At 48.6% G+C, this 19,243-nt stretch overlaps 1 protein-coding gene across 2 annotated transcripts in view; it reads right to left on the bottom strand.

Annotated features, from left to right (window-relative positions):
* Window positions 1-19,243, bottom strand: part of PTPN12 (protein tyrosine phosphatase non-receptor type 12) — a 148,013-nt gene that overhangs the window by 70,559 nt on the left and 58,211 nt on the right. For both annotated transcript variants that reach the window (XM_074942540.1, XM_074942541.1), the window contains exons 2-3: window positions 11,048-11,156; window positions 989-1,065 (exon numbers count right to left, since the gene is read on the bottom strand). In XM_074942540.1, the coding sequence (XP_074798641.1) occupies window positions 989-1,065; window positions 11,048-11,156 (186 nt within the window). The remainder of the gene's footprint in view (window positions 1-988; window positions 1,066-11,047; window positions 11,157-19,243) is intronic.

Below are 19,243 nucleotides of genomic sequence, written 5' to 3'. Positions count from 1 at the left end.
TTACATTTAATTTAATTTTGATTACTAGTGTTTAAATTTCTTCTTTTAACTAGTATTACATTTCAAAGCTTAATTTTTCCATGTAGAAGTTTTACAAGACAGTTTTAGTCAGAACATTATTTTTAAGTCAAAAGCAGCAAATATTCTCAGACGACAAAAATTTGACTGAACTTTGAAATATTTGATAAAAATTTCTCAAATCAATTTTATATCCAAGTAGTGAAACTTTTTTTTTAAAAAAAGCAAGAATTAGAGATTAAAAGCATTCCCACTGAAGAAAAGTGGATCAGAGTTCCAGAGAAACTTAAAAATGTCACTTCAGATCATACAGGCAAAAGGCAAAGCATAACAGCATCCTACCATGACTACTACCTGAAAAGTAGGTTTTCAGAAAGAATGCTACTTTTATTGTATTAAAATAATCCCCCTGCCCCCGAATAGTGATCAAATATTTGCTAAACATTGGAAGATCTGTATATAAATAATATTCTATATCTACCATCTCCATGCAGTGGTGAGCCTTTGCAAAAGCTCACTACTGCATGGAGATGTAGAGATACGTTGATATGTGCTTGAATATTCTATAAATATGCAAACTAGGTATATACAACTTATTTTTTTGTCTTAAAATATCTTATTTTCCTGTGAACAGTCTGTCTTATAAATGTTACCTGGAACTATATATCAAAAGAATGACAGATTTGCAGTTTTACTGCACTGAAATCGTGATAGGTTAGCCAATTCCGAACTAAATTTTTTAATAAAAGTACAACATATAGTATACTATAAAGTAACATTAGACATTAACTCATTTAAAGTACACATCAACATGTTTGAAAAGTAAATAAAATTATGCCAACTGGAAATGTTCTATAGTAAGATTGAGTTCTTATTTCATAAGGTTCGTAAAATATTAAAGATTAAAATTGCATTTCTATGAAATCAAAACTCCAAAGGTATTTTAATGTAGTCAGATGTTAATACATACCTTAATAAAATTTGCATTGATATAGTCTGAATCTTGCGGGAGTGTTTTTAAAGTCAGTTTAACCCGGCTGTGGTCAACTAAAAGAAGATAGTTTTTAGTGAAGAATTATAGCATGTGTTAAGATATATCTATTACATAAATAAAAATATTGTGTGATGCAGCAAATTAATCAAACAAAATGTTTCTTAAGGTGCATAATAGTTTGTAGCAGATACTAGTCAGTCAATGAAATTAGCAATATCTGAATAAGCTAATTTAGGTGGGAAAGGGCAGGAAAGACCTACAACTGTGCACTTAGAGCTTCTCAGTGGATCTCCAAGCAATTTACAAACATGGCTAATTATTGGGAATCCTAAAAAAAAATATTTTTACCATTGTATTGTTTTAAACAACTTCAATTTGTCAACATTAAGCAAAAATTTAATACAGTATTAAATATAACAATACTTATATCTATACAAGCTTTTATATAGAGCTTTTCCTCCGTAGATCTCAAAGTATCATGAACCCAGTTTTACAGATGGGAAACTGAGTAAGAAATAGCTAGAGTGACTTGCCCAAGGTCATCCAGTAGATCAGTGGTACAGCTGGGAATAGAACCTAGGTCTCCGGAGTCCTGGCCAGAACTCTATTAAGGTCACACTTTATAATTGTTTCCTTTGAGTGTCTGGGTTAGAATTAAAGGATATTTGCTGTCACAGTTAAGGGCAACTACATTGTATTCCCCCTCTATAGTTCACCAAGGGCACTTACTATGTTCCCAGTTAATTAGCCATCACCTTTCTTGGGAAGACACTCATGTCTCCCTCCTGACTGGGGTTTTCCCCTGCCTAATATACTGATATTCCCAGCAAGCCAGACTGCCTAAATAGACCAGCAGTTTTGCTTTGCTTTCTCTTCAAAGGCTACAAGCCACTGTAATTGCCAGCAGTTATAAATTACCACACAGCCCTTTATAAGAAAGCACATATATTTTTAAGGTGAAAACATTACAGAGAAAATGTATTAAAAAAAAATAAAAGAACCACATACATCCTAATAAGCTTACCAGAGATCACACCCCAGCTACAGCAGGGGCTCTGGTAGGAGTCAGTCCTTCAAACCCAACAAAAAGTGGTTTTTCCCCCTGTGGTTACAAGTTCATAACAGCTTTAGTTCAGAACTAGCCCACCCTCCCCCGGAATAAGTTAGTTTTTCCTTTGTACAGCTTGGGCCTTTGGTTGAGACTCCAGTAACAGGTAATCTTTACCAGACAATGGCTCATGCCTCAAGGCTGGGTTTTTGCATTACTAGAAGTGGGGAATTTACATTCATCTTGAGATTTCTCCAGTCAAACCTCTTGACACTTGTTTGTCCCAGAAGTCCATTCTTGTCTGGAACATTGTTCACTACAGTCCTTTGAAGTTCATAACACTTCCAAGGGTTCACCTCACATTTCTCCCCTAGAGAGATTACATATAATCCCAGCCCACAATAACCTTTGCATATAATACAATGGACTCCAAAGATACTTAAACTTAATTCAACAAGGGTTTTCAACGATATTGCAGGAAACTGCCATATCTGTCAATTGACATTGTTACTCCCATTTTTCTAACAGCCAAAGTTATTATTTGCCTCTCAAATGAAAATATCGCAACACATTCCCAACACAGAGTGCTAAACACTGACAAGGGAACGCAGCTGGTTGAGAAGACCAGATGCTGATCACATGAACTATAGTAGGAGGATACTGAGTGTGGCCTGGGAGAAGAGTATACAACAGAAACTAGTTGAGAAACAGCATTTAGGCAGTTTCTTAGCATATTTTGTCTCCTGAAAAAGCATATACGAAGAGGTAGGAGGAAAAAGGCTTTGCAAGCAAACTTTGGGATAAAGACCCAAGGGCTCAGGTTCCCTCTGCCTACCCAGTTTTCAATAGAGCATTCCAACTGACTTCCGGATTGCTACAACCTATTTAGAAATTTCTAGCCATGGGCATTTCAGCCAGAAACACCAATAATATACTAGATGCTCGGTGAAGTAGCATGCAATATATCAGAAGTAGAATTTCCACGTAAGCTTTTAAAGCAAAATTCAACCAAGATTGCCAATTTTTTGTTTTGGATAGAAACAAAGGGAAACAATGGAAACGTTTTCATTAACACTATAAATCTCTGGTTTACACCTAAAACAGAATATTTGTTTCAGCTTGTCTTGCCTTTTAGATTTAGCAGGCATCTACTCAGATGTTCCTGTATTTGGACAGTTTATATTTGTTGTATTAACCATAAGCAACTGAGCCTTCAACATAAAATAAGTAACTCAGCCACAAAGCTTTGGTGACCAGAAAGTGTTGCGATTGAACAGTTGTGCAAGATTAGTATAATAGCCAGGTATTTTGTTTTAAGTACTCTAGGTTACTGAACTCTTTGAAGCACACATTCAGCTCTGTTTAGGAATTGAGGATATGCTGATATTGCTCCATAAGAACCGTCATATTCAAGTGGTTTATTTACAAGTACACAACTATAAATGCTTACATTTTAAGCTAAGAATTTCAACTGGGAAGCTTCTTTCTCTAGAGACAGATACACTAATGAAGGTTTGCCCAGTGATGTAGCAGCTCTCTCCATCTACTCAAGAACCTTAGTCATCTTTCTAGTTTGTTGCTTGGATAATTTTATGATTCAGGAAAGTTACAGGTCTTGAAGTATAGTTGAAGTTAGTGAATTCTATTGTAGTGTCATTTCTGTGATTATTAAGGGGATACCAGAAAGTTAATCCTTTTTAGGTGCTATGGAAAAAAAAAAAAAAAAAAACCTAATCCTGCTCAGTAACAGTTAGTACACTTAGCTGACACTTTCAATATAACACAAGTAAAGAGACAAACATATGAACATTCAACTGAATATAGCAAATACATCTGTAGGTAATCCACGTTATTGGTCAATTGTGCATTCCATTTGATTGTGATGCCTCACAATTATTTGACATTCCCATTAATGCAATATTGAATAATAAATCCTGTTTTAGGTTGTTTCAAAACTTACTCTAAATCAAAAACAGTGTTCTAGAGTGGAGATTGTCCTTGGAGTCTAAGCTCAGGCAACATTGTTACTGACTTTCAATTTGGCTGTGGCCTGGGACAAGCCTTAGGTCATTTGCAAATCAAAATAAAAAAAAGAATTAAAAAAATAGGGATGTGCCTTCCCCCACACCCCTCCTTCAGAATATAGAAAGGAGGCTTTAAACTTTTAAAACAAGCCTTTTAAAAAAATACCCATTAGAAATTCATATCTTGTCTACCCTATTTTCCGCAAAGACACTATGGATTGCTGGAGATTTAGGAGGGTTTTTTGTATCTTATAGAGTTTTTTTAAATTAGAGAATTTGCATGAAAAGTGGGTCTTTGTTTCTGCTCTTGTGGCTCAATCCCCAGCAAAAAAAGAAAGATGGTGCTCTCCACAGCAATTAACTGTGAGGTCAAGAGTGTATTAAGTCTTCAGGTGGAGAATAAGCATCAGTAGCAAGCCAACCCCTAAGGAAAGAAGACCCTGTTTTCAACCAAATGTCGTTAACAGGAATGGAAATATAGGAAGTAGGCCATAAGAATTACTTCCAAACAGCACGCTTTCCAAACCTTTTCATTCGTTACTGATATCTAAGTATCACTTATGTGTTGCTACAATAATTTCCTTCAAGCAAACATTTTTGGCAGGTTAATACGTAACGCTCCTCAAAGCGCCAGTTTTACTCCTGGGCTAATTCTGCACCACTGTGCATATGCAGAATTCATATCCCCCCACAGATTTCTTTGCTTCCCTGCAGAAAAATGACTTTCTGACAGGGAAGCAAAGGGCAGCTGCAAGAGCAGTCACGCACCACTCCCTAGCAGCACAGGCACATCATTTCAGGAGCAGCTGGCAGAGAGGCAAATCACCGCAGGTCTGGGGACACCCCAGCTAGTGGCTCCTACCCTGATCTGGGATCAGCTGCTAGTCCTGGCTTGACTGGAGGCAGAAGACGGGACTTCCTTTTCCCCTGCAAGGAGTTGCTGGGGCTGTGTCAGATGCACCCCCAGAAACCTTCCCCAGCTGCAGGAAGCTCAGCATCCTCCCCTGCCTCCTGACCCCATCACTCCACAGCAGAGGAGGGAGGGGGTCACTGTATGGGGAGCTGCTCCCCCATCCGCCCAACCCCCGTGCAGCTGGACCTCCCATACCCAGACACCCCTGCCAAGTCTCACCCAATACATCCAGAACCCCCTTAGCCCCCCATACCCAAACCACACCCCACTGAATCTCAACCCTGGCATTTGGAGCCCCCCTGCACTTAGACCACACCCCACTGAGCTCCCTGCACTCAAACCCCCACCCTGATGCCCCACCCCCTGCACCACTTTGAGCCCCCACATGCAGACCTCCATGTGACTGACCCCCAACTAGCTGCACCCAGACCTCTACCCCACCAAGCTCTACTTCCCCAGACACCCCCCCACACTTAGACCCCAACACCCAGACTCCTCTGCTGAGCCCCACCCATCTTTACCTGGAAGCTCCTGCAGAGTCCCATTGCCCCTGCACCTGGAACCCCCAACGAGCCTCTGTGCATCCAGATCTTCCCATACCTAGACCTCCCACTGAGCTGCGTGCGCCCAGATTGTCCCACACAAAATCCTCTCACTACACACCTGGATTCCCCCCACACTGAGCCCCTTCACACTTGGATCCTGCCTGATTGAGCTTGCCTGTTCAGCACCTGGTGCGCCTGGCACAGAGGGGCAGGGCCCCAGAGTGTTTCTGGGGCAGGCCCAGGCCTTGTGCTGTGTCAGGGTCAGCCGCAGCCTCACGGCTGAGTCTGTGTCCCAGGGGTAGGAGGGCTGCAGTGTGATCCCCCACCTTCCTGCAGCCAGTGGCCTGTGCTCCCCACTGCCATCCTGGAGCCTCTACATTTATTTATTAACAAATGACACTTGCAGAATTTTAAAATACTGTGCACAGAATTTAATTTTTGGCCCAAAATGCCCTCAAGAGTACAGTTTATAGAACTACAAGAAGAGCTGCAACCATCACTAGTTTTAAGAGAGAGTACACTTTTTAAAAAAAATAAAGATACAGAGAATCCCTATGAGTGTAGGTTATATTGCTATTATAGTAGCAACATAATTATTGCCATGTCATACTCTTTAATCCTATTTCACCCAAACACAAAGCTCAGTTGCAAAAATTCATTTATGAAAATTGTTGAAAATATTCAGAGATGGGCTTATCATGCAGCCTGGTTCCACTCCCTGGGTCTCAACTAAATCACCTACCTACACTTCTGGTTCCCAACTTCTCTAGCTGCAAGCTGAACTCAAATCCTGGTTCACCAGCCCTCTGCTGCCAAGCTCCATGGAACATTACAGAAAGCATGCACAGTTATCAAATTAACCCCGCTTTGTAGGGAAAGCTGGAGAGCACGAAGCAGCAATAGACAGGTTCACTATGGCAGGGAGACAAACCAAGATGTCAGGTGTCTGGCTGCAGCAAAATGACTTCACAGCCCATTAGGCAGTGGGGGCCGTTGTCTGGTATGTAGGAAAAGGTGTGTGGCCCCTTTAGGGGGTAGATATCCAGAAAGTGACTTGCTGTAGCAGCTTCAGATAAGGTCAGCATAGGAATGCTGACCCATCCCCCCCACCAGATGACTGGAAGAGAGGGAAGACTATTTAGGTCTCACCTGGACTAGGCAGAACAGCAGGAACTAAAGCACTTTGTTCTCTCATTATGCCATGTACACATACAAAATGGGAAAGGACTGCCTAGGAAGGAGTACTGCAGAAAAGGATCTGGGGGTCATAGTGGACCACAAACCAAGTATGAGTCAACAGTGTAACACTGTTGCAAAAAAAGCAAACATCATTCCGGGATGTATTTGCAGGAGTGTTGTAAGTAAGACACGAGAAGTAATTCTTCCACTCTACTCCACGCTGATTAGGCCTCAGTGTTGCGTCCAGTTCTGGACGACATTTCAGGAAAGATGTGGACAAATTGGAGAAAGTCCAGAGAAGAGCAACAAAAATGATTAAAGGTCTAGAAAACATTAGGAAAACTGCGTTTGTTTAGCCTGGAAAAGAGAAGACACAGGGAACATGACAACAGTTTTCAAGTACATAAACGGTTGTTACAAGGAAGAGGGAGAAGAATTGTTCTTCATCACCTCTGAGAACAGGACAAGCAGCAATGAGCATAAATTGCAGCAAGGGAGATTTAGGTTGGATGTTAGGAAAAAATTCCTAACTGTCAGGGTGGTTAAGCACTGGAATAAATTGCATAGGGAGGTTGTGGAATCTCCATCATTGGAGATTTTTAAGAGCAAGTTAGACAAACACCTGTCAGGAATGGTCTAGATAATACTTAGTCCTGCCATGAGTGCAGGGGACTGGACTAGATGACCTCTCGAGGTCCCTTCCAGTCCTATGATTCTGTGAAGTAGCACATTGTCTTTCCCCCCGTTTTGCTGTTCTCACCACACCCCCCACAGCAGAAGCAGAAAAGAAGAGAGTTTCAGCTCATTGGCATGGGGCTTTAACAGAATGGTGAAAACAGGAAGGGGGGTGTCCCCCCACCTTCCTGCTGGTCATAGCAGGCATGTTAGGTCTTGGCAGGCATGTTAGGCTATGTGGGGGATCTGGTCTACTAAGAGCTGTGTTGGAGATGTCTGGGGTACACACACCTTCTACAGAAGTTATGGCATTACACAGCCTTCAGTTGTTGCAGCAGCTGGGAGCTTCCACAGGTGAGGGAGGTCTGGAAGTAGTTTTAAAGAAAACCCAAGGCTCCAGCTTGGGAGACAAGTGATCATCACATGAGGCAGACTGCTCACCAGGGGGCAGAAGCCCTTAAACGGGGGATGATTTATGTGAACCCTAAAACTCACCAACTGATCGGGTATGTGAATTCACAGGACAGAATTGCTTTCCCAAGGGCAACTGGTAAGTAACAGGGCACTGAGGGTGCCAGTCACGAGTATGGTTATGCTGGGGTGGCTGACCCAATGGGAGTTCACTTTATCAGCACTACTAAAGATAAAATTGAGAGGTGAATTTGTAGACATATCACTGTTGCACAGGGAAGTGCTGACAGAGAATAAGTTGGGGCAAAGCAAGCAGGGTAATGAAATGCCCAAGGAGCCACGGGTGACCAGAACTTGGGAAAACTGGGAAGCTGCCTTCCTGATCTATTCGGGCTTTATTGCAGAAGCTTACCTAGACAGAAGCTCAGCACTGTTCAAATATATGGCTATAAATCAGGTGCACATCTCATACGGTACAGGGCATGGTTTGGTTTATCTATGAGGAACAGTTTCCTCATAGATAAACCAAACATAAGAGTTTTCTGGTTTTTACTTCGATACCAACATAAATCTTTTTCTTCCCTAGTTCGCTGAAGGACCTCCTGAATATCTGAAGATATTCACACCTCAAATGAGCAGGAATTATACTTCTAGACTTCTGACTTTCCTGAATGTCACCAAATTCACCTGAGGTCTGCCCTGCTTTCATATAGCTGTTGAACACTTAATTCATTTCCCAACTCCCCTGCATACAGCTGTGTTCTGCAGAACTAGGATGGGTATTTTTTCTAGTATATTTCTATTTAAATAACTAAAAAGACATAAATGAAGGCTCTAAGTACCCAAGCACACCATTAACACCACAATTAAATCTCAGCAACGTTAAAATGATCATTCAACAGTGCACAAGTCGACCAACCAGACATCTACCAAGACTTCTTTCCATCCCTTCATTGTTATGGGAAGCATACGTTTAGCCTTCTCCATAAGTTCCTATCAAACAGATGTCTTTTCAGCATGTCTGGACTATTTCAGACCAAGGTTGGGAGCTGCAGACTCTTGGAGCCCTCACTATCTGCCAGCCACTGACAGACTGGAAAGATTTCTTTCTGCCAATGACATCAAGAGGTTTAGGGTCTTAGAAACCATTAACCTCCTTGTGCCTCCCTGGCTGTTAATCTATGTCATAATCATGGCACTGTCCAACTGAAACTCTTCTACACAACTGTCAGTGGTTCTGAAAATTCAATACAAAGAACCTCACTGCATTGGTGACTGGCCTGTTTATGGATCACTTTCATTCTCTGTTCATTAACCCTGGACTATTGCTTTCCCTAAATGAGCATCCTAACCCTGTAGGTTGGCACCTGTATTCAAGCACCTTCCACTCCAGAAGTGGTCAATAGTCAGTCATTCCTTTGTAGATAGCAACTGTTTCAGATAATGCCACACCTTCTTAGATATCTTCAGATACAAAATCATCTGTGGTACCACAACTTCCTTCTACTGCACCAGAAAGATTTCAAATGGACTACTGGAGAAGTAGGCTAAGGGCACTACAACTTGACTTTCCACCACTGATCCTAGCGCCTGCAGCAACTCCACACTGTTCTCCCGAATGAATAATCAAAGCTTTGCCCTATCTCTGAAGTTTGTCATTTTCTCTTGTAGAGGCTGCTTATTAGGTCTTTTAATTGTTCCATGACCTATCAGTTCCTACTAGACACTGACAGAACTCTTCTGGTTTATTACCTACTCATTGCTTATTGGGAAACTGCAAACCTCTGACACTCCCGGCCTGGCTGTTTACAGATTGGCTCTAACCAGTCAGTCAGTCATCCAGGTAAGGATGGACACCTGCCTTTTCTTTCAGTGCTGCAGCCAACACTATCATAATCTTGGTAATTGTACTTGTGGCTGTAGCCAGTCCAAAAGGCAGGGCTTGTTGCTGAAAGTGCTGCCTCAGGATGGCAAACTGTACACCTCCATGCTTCATCCCTACAAGATCCAGAGAACATAGAATGTACTCAAATACATGGACCGAATAATGGACTTTAAGGATTCTATGCTGAAAGCTGAGACTGAAGAGGACAACCTTTTTTAAATTCAGAACTGGTTGCAGACCTAGCATCATTTCTGGAACAGCAAAGTATGAAATCCAATGGCACCTTAAAGACTAACATTTTTGGGCATAAGCTTTCGTGGGTAAAAAACCCCACTTCAGCTAATGCCCAAAAATCTGTTAGTCTTCAAGGTGCCACCAGACTCCTCGTTTTTGTGGATACAGACTAACACTGCTAAGTATGAAAGTATGAAATAAATCCCTGCACTTCTCTAGTCTCCTGGGACTGGATTAATGGCCACTCTATTCTCAAAATATGATTTGTGTGTCTGAGCTCTTTGCCACTTACTTATGTTAGAGCAACAAATGAATGAATTGCTGAAAGGGTTTACACTGAATATATGTAAAAGTATGATTTTACGATACCTTTGTCATTCCATCCCATTTCTCTATTTGTTATACTCTTTGTATTAAAAAAATTATTAATTGTAAGCTCTGCTGCCAGGACCATGTCTTCCTATGTGTTTATACAGTGTCTGGTACAATGGGGCACCAATCCTAACTGGGTGCTACCAAAATACAAAAACTAAACAAAAAGGACTCAGGGATTGAAATCCCGGCCCCTCCGCAAATTTTTGTCAGAGGTTTAAATTTAGCCTGTGTACAAGCAGCATCTGTCATACCACCAACAAAGCCACGTCTATAGTTTACATTGGTATGTCTTCACTTCCCACCCCAAGTAATTTCTGATCCCCTTAAGGGGGGGCGGGGGGAGAGGGAATCAATGCTAGACACCCAAACCTGAATTAAATTTCAAGACTGAATTAATTTTGAGTAACTGAATGAATTTGGTGCTTGTGAAGTAAAAAGTGCTGGTTTGACAGGCCTGGAGACCAAAGTCCCCTATTAACTGCAAGTTTGTTTTGTTTAGTTTTGTAAAGTAATATGCTTCTAAGTAATTTTAAAATAGAAACTAGGAGGCTGAAATAACCATATATACCAGGGCAACGTTTCACTTTAAAGGCCGATTAAGAGTCTTGATAGTGAACCTTTATGCAGAGAAAAATTTCCATCTAATTTAACTGTTCAACAGAATGCGAACAGTAAAACTGGGAAGATACATTAAAAAGGATAATTAACATTTTTCTTTGTTCTGTAGTAGAAGAATCAAAACTTACATGGCAATATGTCCTTATATCTGTTCTTTTTAACATTTTCTTCTTTTTCTCCAGTGACTGTTGGATAGATTTTTTCAGTTCTATATTTGGTTGATAATCTTCTTAACCTCTGAAATAAAGATGTTAAAATTTAATCAACGTTAACGTGTCAACATAATGAAAGCTTTGAGGAAATGAAGGACATCACTATTGTACTTCCTTCACATTGTACTTCAAAAACAATCTATTCATAACTAAGGCTACAAGTGTGTCACGGAAGTCATAGATTCTGTAACTTTCCAGGACCTCCAGGACTTCTGCAGTGGCTGGGACAGTCTCAGGCCACTTCCCCCTTCCCCCCCCCAGCAGCAGGTGTTCAGGTGTGGGGGGTGGGGGGGCACGCACGGAAATCAGGGCTCGGAGTAAGGGCTCTGGGCAGCGCTTACCTTGGGAGGCTCCCTGGAAGTGGCGACATGTCCCTCCCTCTCAGCTCCTAGCTCCGCACACTGCCTCCGTCCACAGGCACCGCCCCCACAGCTCCCAGCCAATGGGAGCTGTGGAACCAGCACTTGGGGCAGGGGCAGCATGCGGAACTAGGAGCTGAGAGAAGGACATATTGCCACTTCCAGAGAGCCAGCTGGGGAGTCTGCCAGCCCCACCAACACCCCCACCCCCCCCAGCACCAGCGGTTGCCCCCTGCCCTCCCGAGCACCCGTGGCAAGATTTAGTCAGGGCTATTAGTACAAGTCATGGACAAGTACTGTTTACTGCCTGTGACCTGTCCATGACTTTGGATTAAAAATACCCGTGACTAAAACGTAGCCTTATTCATAACTCACCCTTCCTCTTCCAATCTGTCCTGAGTAACAACTGTACTCAAACAATTAAAATGTCTGGAACACTAAATGCTGCAAACAAAGTTCTACTTTACACCCCTTAAAAATGAGATTTTACGGCCAGGAAGGAAAAAGGCAATAGACTAGTTTCTCTTAAGAGGAAAAAACCCCACACCAATATTGCTTTAGAAGGGAGTGGTCAGAAATCAAGGTTTAAAAAGCACATTAAGTAGAATAGAGGAAAGGTAACAAAAACAAATCAGTTAAGATTTCCAGGTAGGAGAGCATGGTAGCAAATACAACCAAGTCAGTAAAAAAGAAAAGGAGTACTTGTGGCACCTTAGAGAGACTAAAATTTATTTGAGCATAAGCTTTCGTGAGCTACAACTCACTTCATCGGATGCATTCAGTGGAAAATACAGTGGGGAGATTTATAAACACAGAGAACATGAAACAATGGGCGATACCATACACACTGTAACGAGAGTGATCAGGTAAGGTGAGCTATTACCAGCAGGAGAGCGGGCGGGGGAGGGGGGAGGGAATGACCTTTTGAAGTGATAATCGAGGTGGGCCATTTCCAGCAGTTGACAAGAACGTCTGAGGAACAGTGGGGGGTGCGGGGGGGGGGGAATAAACATGGGGAAATAGTTTTACTTTGCGTAATGGCCCATACACTCCCAGTCTTTATTCAAGGGTGGGGTAGTGAAGCGTGTGCAACACGAGCATGTATAGATGGTCCCTTGGCGTGGTTTGGAAACAAACTGGCTGCATTTTACGCAGCCGGCTCGAGGTACGAGGAGGGGGAGGGCGGGAAGGCTCATGGGGCAGGGGGCTGATGGAAAGATCTGGAGGCCCTGGAGCGAGGGGCAGGTGGGGCACACCCTCTCATAGGACCCGCTCGAGGAAAAACCGAGCTGCAGGAGGCAGGGCTGCCTCCACCTCCTGGAGTACAGGCCGGGGGGGTCATAAAGGTGGAGATTCACCCAACCCCCCAGGTTGTAGTCCAGGAGGTCTCTGATCTTGGTGACTCCAGCCAGGACCAACCTCCGGCACACCAAAGGGGACTCCACCACCGGCACACGAAGATGGGGATTGTGTAGTGGGGCTCCGCGAAGAGATCTACCCCCTCAGTGGCCACAAAGGACGCCATTGCTGAAACCAGCCTCCAGGCCCAGAGGAGGTCCTGGCAGCTCGGAGAGGTCTCGCGGAAGATTTCTCAAGTGGAGAAAAAAAGAGCTGCTAGTCATATCGGAGCCCTCGCAGGCGGCGGAAGGCAATATGCTCCATGCCAAGCGACCCGCAGTATAAAGGAGCCTCTGCAGGGCCTGGAGGCGGAAGACATGGATCTTCGTGCGCCTACACCTCAGGCCCTGTCCTCCCTCCTCCAGGGGGAGATGGAGAACACCTGCAGAGACCCAGTGCACTCCCGGCCAAAAACAACCTCCAGGACCAGCCTCTGGAGATTGGCCAGGAATACCGGGGGTGGGCACAGGGTGTTGAGTCAGTGCCAGAGCACGGACAGGACCAGTTGGTTAAGCACCAGCGCTCTTCCCCGGAGGGAGAGGCACCGGAGCAGTCCTGTCCAGCCCCGCAACCGCCCAAATCACCCTGCCCTCTAAACCGTTCCAGTTCTCCAATGGAGACGGATGCGTGGCAGAAAGACAAACGCCAAGATAGAGCAGTGGACCCATGCTCCATCGGATGACCTGAAGCACGGGTGGGAGGGAGCTCACCCACCACGCGGCCCCGGTTGACCCGGGCAGAGGAGGCTGCCGAACAGCTTAACCGGCCTCCACCCGCACCAGATCATCCGGGTCCTGGACCACAAGGAGCACATCGGCAGCGTATGCTGCCAGGACCAGCCGCACCGCCAGCTCACACAGCACCAACCCCGTCAACTTTTTGCGAAGGAGACAAAGGAAGGGCTCAATGGCCAGAGTGTACAGCTGACCCGACAGCAGGCAGCCTTGACGCACCCCTCGCCCGATGCTGACAGGTGCGGTCAGGGTCCAGTTGAGCTTTACTGGACACTCCACAGAGGCGTACAGCACCTGGAGAAACCCCACAAACCGGGGCCTGAAGCCGAATGGTCCATCCGGTCAAACGTCTTTTCCTGATCCAAGGACAGGAGGGCGAACAACAGACCATCCCTACACCCAAGCTCCAAAAGATCCCGGACCAGATAAAGATAGTTGAAGATGGTATGGCCCGGGATGGTGTAGGTCCGGTCTGGATGGACCATGTCCACCAGCACGGACTGCAGCTGCAGCAAGATGGCCTTCGCCACGACCTTACAGTCTGTGCTGAGGAGCGAGACGGGAATGCCAATTCCAGAAATCGTGGAGGTCCCCCTTCTTCGGCAGCAAGGCGAGCACCGCTCGCCTACATGACAGAGGGAGGACCCCGCTCTCCAGAGACTCAGCCCAGACGGTGGCAAGGTCTGGGCTGAGGATGTCCCAGAACACGCGGTAGAACTCCAGTCAGTCCATCCATGCCCAGAGATTTATTGGTGGGCATGAGATGGAGGGCGTCCAAGAACTCGGCCAGAGTGAGAGGCAGCTCCAGCCGGTCCTGGTCGCCCGTGCTGACCGTTGGGAGTCCGTCCCAAAGCACTCTGTAGGCTTTGACGTCGGTCGGATCCGGGGAGAAAAGGCCAGCGTAGAAGGCCCTGGCCTCTCGCGCATCTCCACCGGATCTGTGAGGGGGGCACTGTCCTCCACCAGAAGGCAGAGAACGTGTTTTTTTGCCCCCCTATTCTTCTCCAGGGCATAGAAGAAGCGGGAGCCATGATCCATCTCCCACAGAAGGTGGATGCGGGATCGAATGAAGGCACCCCAGGCCCGAAGGTCATCGAGGGACTGGAGCTCCTCCTGCTTCTCCCAGTAGGCTCCGCAGAGGGGTGGATCCCCAAGGCTGGCGGCCAGACGTCTCTCCAGCTCCAAAACCTCCCACTACAGCTGCTCTATCACCACATCCCTCCACCGGCTGGCGCCCCGGGTATAGCTACGGCAGAAGAGCTGGGCAGGCACCTTCCCTACATCCCATCACCGCCATGCAGAGGGAAAGGCATGCCTCCAGGCCAGCCAGAACTCCCGGAAGGACGCCACAAATCCCACATCCTCCAGCAGACTTATTGAAGTGCCAATAGGGCGGCCCCAGCCTCTCCGAAGAAAGGGAGGCCGTCATGGCCACCAAATGGTGGTCCAAGAACGGGGCCGGCCGGACACTGGAGGAATGGGCCTGCGAAAGATGACATCGAGAGAAATAAATGCGATCCAACTGGGAGTGGCTCTATCGTTGTTCCTCCACCTGGACAAAAGTAAACGTGGAGTCATCGTCCGGGTGGTGATTGCGCCAGACGTCCACCAGGGAGTAATGGGCTACAATCTCCCTGAGGACATCTGTGGCGGCCGGGCTTGGCTCGATCCCCATGCGGTCCCACTCCTCAAGGGTGCAGTTCAAATCTCCACCCAGGACCAGGCACTCGCAAGGATCCAGAGAACTGAGGAAGGCGGACACCCGCCGAAAGAAACACGCTCGCTCCGGGCCAGATGCTGGGGCATAGACATTGACGAGATGCAACATCAGCCCCTCCACCCAAACCCGGAGGTGCAGCAGGCGACCGGGCACGACCTCGGTAATCCCCAGCACCTCGTGCTGTAGGTGCGGGGAGAACAGGGTCGCCAACCTGGCCTGACGGGCCGAAAGATGGCTAAAGTAGACCCTGTCCCCCCACTCCAGCCGCCAGCTAGCTTTGGCAGCTGGGTCCGTGTGGGTATCCTGCAGGAAAATAACCGAGTACCCCCACTCCCGAAGGAGGGAGAGCACCTGGCACCTGCAGACACCCAACCTACAGCCCCGGGTGTTTAAAGTGGCAAAGATGGACAGCGACATGGGGAGGGCAGGGGATGATCCTTGCAGTCAGGGGCGGTAGCAGTTCCCATTGGGCCCCGCAGCAAACAGTGACCGACTCCAAAAGCCATCAGGGCACCACGGAAGCTGCGGGCCTGCTGGTAAGCTGCAGCGTCCCGCTTCCTGGTCCCTTTGCCCTCCCCCATAACGGCCCTCACGGTCCGGAGAACAAGATGGAAATTGCCCCAGTGCTGACAAGCAAGATGCACTCTGTTCGTGGAGCCACGAGTGTCTTCCAAGAAACAGCGCATCTCATTCCTCTGCGCGGCAGGGACTGGGGCCACGGACCCCGGGGCGTCACCCAATTGGATCCCCCTGCCGGCCCTGTGGTCTATCGAGACGGGCAAGCAGGGATCAGATCCCCGCCGTGATGCCCGTCCCGCTGGCGCCGCACCACCCAACTCAGCACTCAGCCCTAGGGACATTGGTGAAGGGAGAACTGCAGCCCCAGATGGGCCAGGAGAAAGAAAAACCAAAATCGCCTCTCGGGGGACCTCACAAAAAGAAAAAGAGGCAACCCCGGGGGCGGCAGCAACAGGAGGAAAGGAAAGGAATAGAGATTAAGGACAGGAACAAGGTCTGGAACAGGGTCAGGGAGAGGACACAAATCTAGGACAGGAACAGGGTTGGGGCAGGGAACAGGGACAAAATCAGGGGCCCGAGTGACAGAGCCACCGGGACACGGTGCCCCTTGACCCAGCATGGTGGGCAAAAGGGCAGCAAGGGATTGGGGTGCCCCCACAACACCAGGCTCAGGTGCCCCACTTAACGAGGCACCCATGATTACAGCACTTAGGGGGCAAGGGCTGCGGCCCCGCTTCATAGGGCAGGGCGCCCATGGGCTCAGAGCCTGGCCACTCAGCGTTGGCCGTCGCCTCACTGGGCACAGCAGCACCAGTCGGATTACCATTTGCTGCCGGGCAGATTGTCAGGTACCGGGGCGGTGCAATGGCCAAAACAGGGATAACCGCCTGAGGCGGGGGAAAAAGGGAAGTGGGGGGCGACAGACCACAAGTGCCCTGACCAAGGCCCCCTAGTTGGGGAGAGTCCACCCGCTCGGTGGTTAGGGTCAAGCCTAGGGCCTCGATCTCATCAAAAATAAAGGTAAACTCCCCAACCACCTCTACGGGCTCCCCTTCGACAGCAGCCAGGGTAATAGGCACTGTGGCACCTACAGGGGGCACAGATGGCAAAGTGGCAGGAGGGACACCTTCTGCAACCCCCTCATGGAGGGACTCCATAGGAGAAACGGTGCTACCTGCCACCATGGCTGCAGTGGCCTCGGCCAACTCCAAACAATTAACATCAGCAGGGGAGTCAGCAGAAAGCCCAGCGCCAGCAACCCCTTCATAGTTTTACAGGGGGTCCCTTCCCCCTCGCCAATGAGGGGGAAGGGTGCTGGGCCTGTGCTCCCCGCTTTCGGTGCCTCCCTCGCATGAGCTCCCAGCTCCCCGAAGGGGCGGGCTGGCCAGCTGGGTCAGAGCTGGGAAGCGAGGGCGTTGACGGGCGGGTAAGGGAAGAGGCAGGCAGGACAGCGGGGGAAGAGGCAGGCAGGACAGCGGGGGAAGAGGCAGAATCCCCCCAAGGCAAGCCCTGCTCAAGTCCTACCACCGGCCCTCCCACCCTCTCCTCCGCAGGCCCTGGTCTATCGCCCACCACAGCAGCGGGGCCCGCACACTCATCTGGGCATGTCGGGGGAGCCACCCCTGAGACCTGAGAGAAGTTGACATCGGTCACAGATGAGGAGGGGTGACCCCAGGGTACGGGTGATCAGGGCTCCCAGCGATGGTAGAGCAGACGCCCTTCCAGGTAGTGGGGGTCCCAGATGCCCCTCTGAGCCGGGCCGGGGGAAGTCCCTCCAGATGTGCCCTGCCGCCTGGCCGAGAAAGCACTGGGCCTCCCCCAAGGAGTAGTAAACCCGGTACTGGGCCCCTCGATGGGGAACCAGAAAGGACCCCTCCAGAGCCCCCCCGCCCCCGCATCACTTCAACCTGCACCTGCCGGCGGAACGACAAAACGTGATGGAGGGCGGGGTCCTTACAGCCCAATGGTAGGGGGCTAAGGACAAACAAGGGCTTCCCCAGGGTGGAGAGGAACGGCAAAAGGGCGGCATTGGGGAGGAAGGGAGGAACAGAGGAGACCACCACCCGTATGCCCAGGTCCTCCAAAAGGCTCAAGGGGGACATGAATGCCCCCCCCCCCCGCCAAACCCCTCTCCACCACCTCCTGGGCGGCGGCCTCCAATGACAGGAAGAACACCACCTTCCCAAACATCTTAGAGGCCACCACCATGGCCGTGGGCCCCACCACCCGCGCCAACGCCCACACGTAGGTTTCTATGTGGGGCGAGGTTGGCACCAGGAGGCAACGCACCCAGTGCTCCCTGGTGAGGGTGGGAAAGGGGCCCTGGCTGCTGGGAATGGTATTCCGGGAGGCAGCTGGAGCAGACGGCGAGGTGGCAAGTGGAGGGGTCGCAGCCACCTGGGCGTACACCCTGGGGGTCAAGGGAGCGGCACCCCTAGGGCTGGTGGAGGGAACAACAGGTAAGGGAGAAGGGGGGCTGCGGCTGTTGACGGGGCTGCAGCGGGAGAGGGCTCCACCGCCACAGGAGGTTTCACCTTCCGGGTGGGGCCCTTGCCCTTTTTTATCCCCCGGCTCTTCCCACCAGCCAAGGGAGTGGTTTCGGAAGTGGAGGTGGCAGAGGTCGCAGCAGCAGCAACGGAGTCCCGGGAGTCCCTATGCATGCCTGCCGCCACCAGTGCCTCAGCTGCAGTGCTGACACATACCTCAGCAGTGGCAGTCAAGGTGGCCATCGCTGAGGAGGGCGTGGTAGGGGGGTGGAGACTGAAGGGGAGCTGCAGGGCCAGCCAGGAAAGTCCCACCCCCGAACCACTCACCACAGGAAAGGGGCGATAGGGACAGCCGCTAGGGCAGGAAGAAGGGAACGGAGGGAAGGAAAGGGCGAGGGGGAGGGGAGAGAAAGGGATAGGAAAGGAGGAGGAATGGCTACCACACCCCACCCACTAGACTGAAAGCGGGGTGGAGGGGCGTCAACAGAAAGGGACAGAGGAAAACGAGGAACAACTCCCAGCACAAGATGAGAAAAAACCGGCTCCCCCTGCTGCACTGAGGAAAGGAGGGGAAAACTAAAACATCATGGGGGAACATACATCAGTGAAGCGATTAATGGAAAAAAGGGGGCGGAATCTCAAATGCCAACAGCGGAACGTGGACAGACCGGGAAGGTGAGCAAACAGCAAGGGATTGAATGAAAGGGGGGGGGAGGGGGGAGAGTCAGAACAAGTATGCCACAGGCATGGAGCAAAAAACAGGGTGGGTTCAAAAACATCCAAAGGAAAGGGGAGGAGAATGGGGCTGGCAACCATGCCCACACCACAGGACAAGGACGGGGCAAACAAACTAACCAAGGACCAAAAGCCACAACAGGGCAAATCAGAGCAAATGG

This window comes from Natator depressus, chromosome 1, assembly GCF_965152275.1.
Source record: "Natator depressus isolate rNatDep1 chromosome 1, rNatDep2.hap1, whole genome shotgun sequence".
In the NCBI taxonomy this organism is placed as follows: domain Eukaryota; kingdom Metazoa; phylum Chordata; order Testudines; family Cheloniidae; genus Natator; species Natator depressus.
The sequence above is the reverse complement of the archived record's forward strand: the minus strand, read 5'-3'. Positions and strand labels throughout refer to the sequence as shown.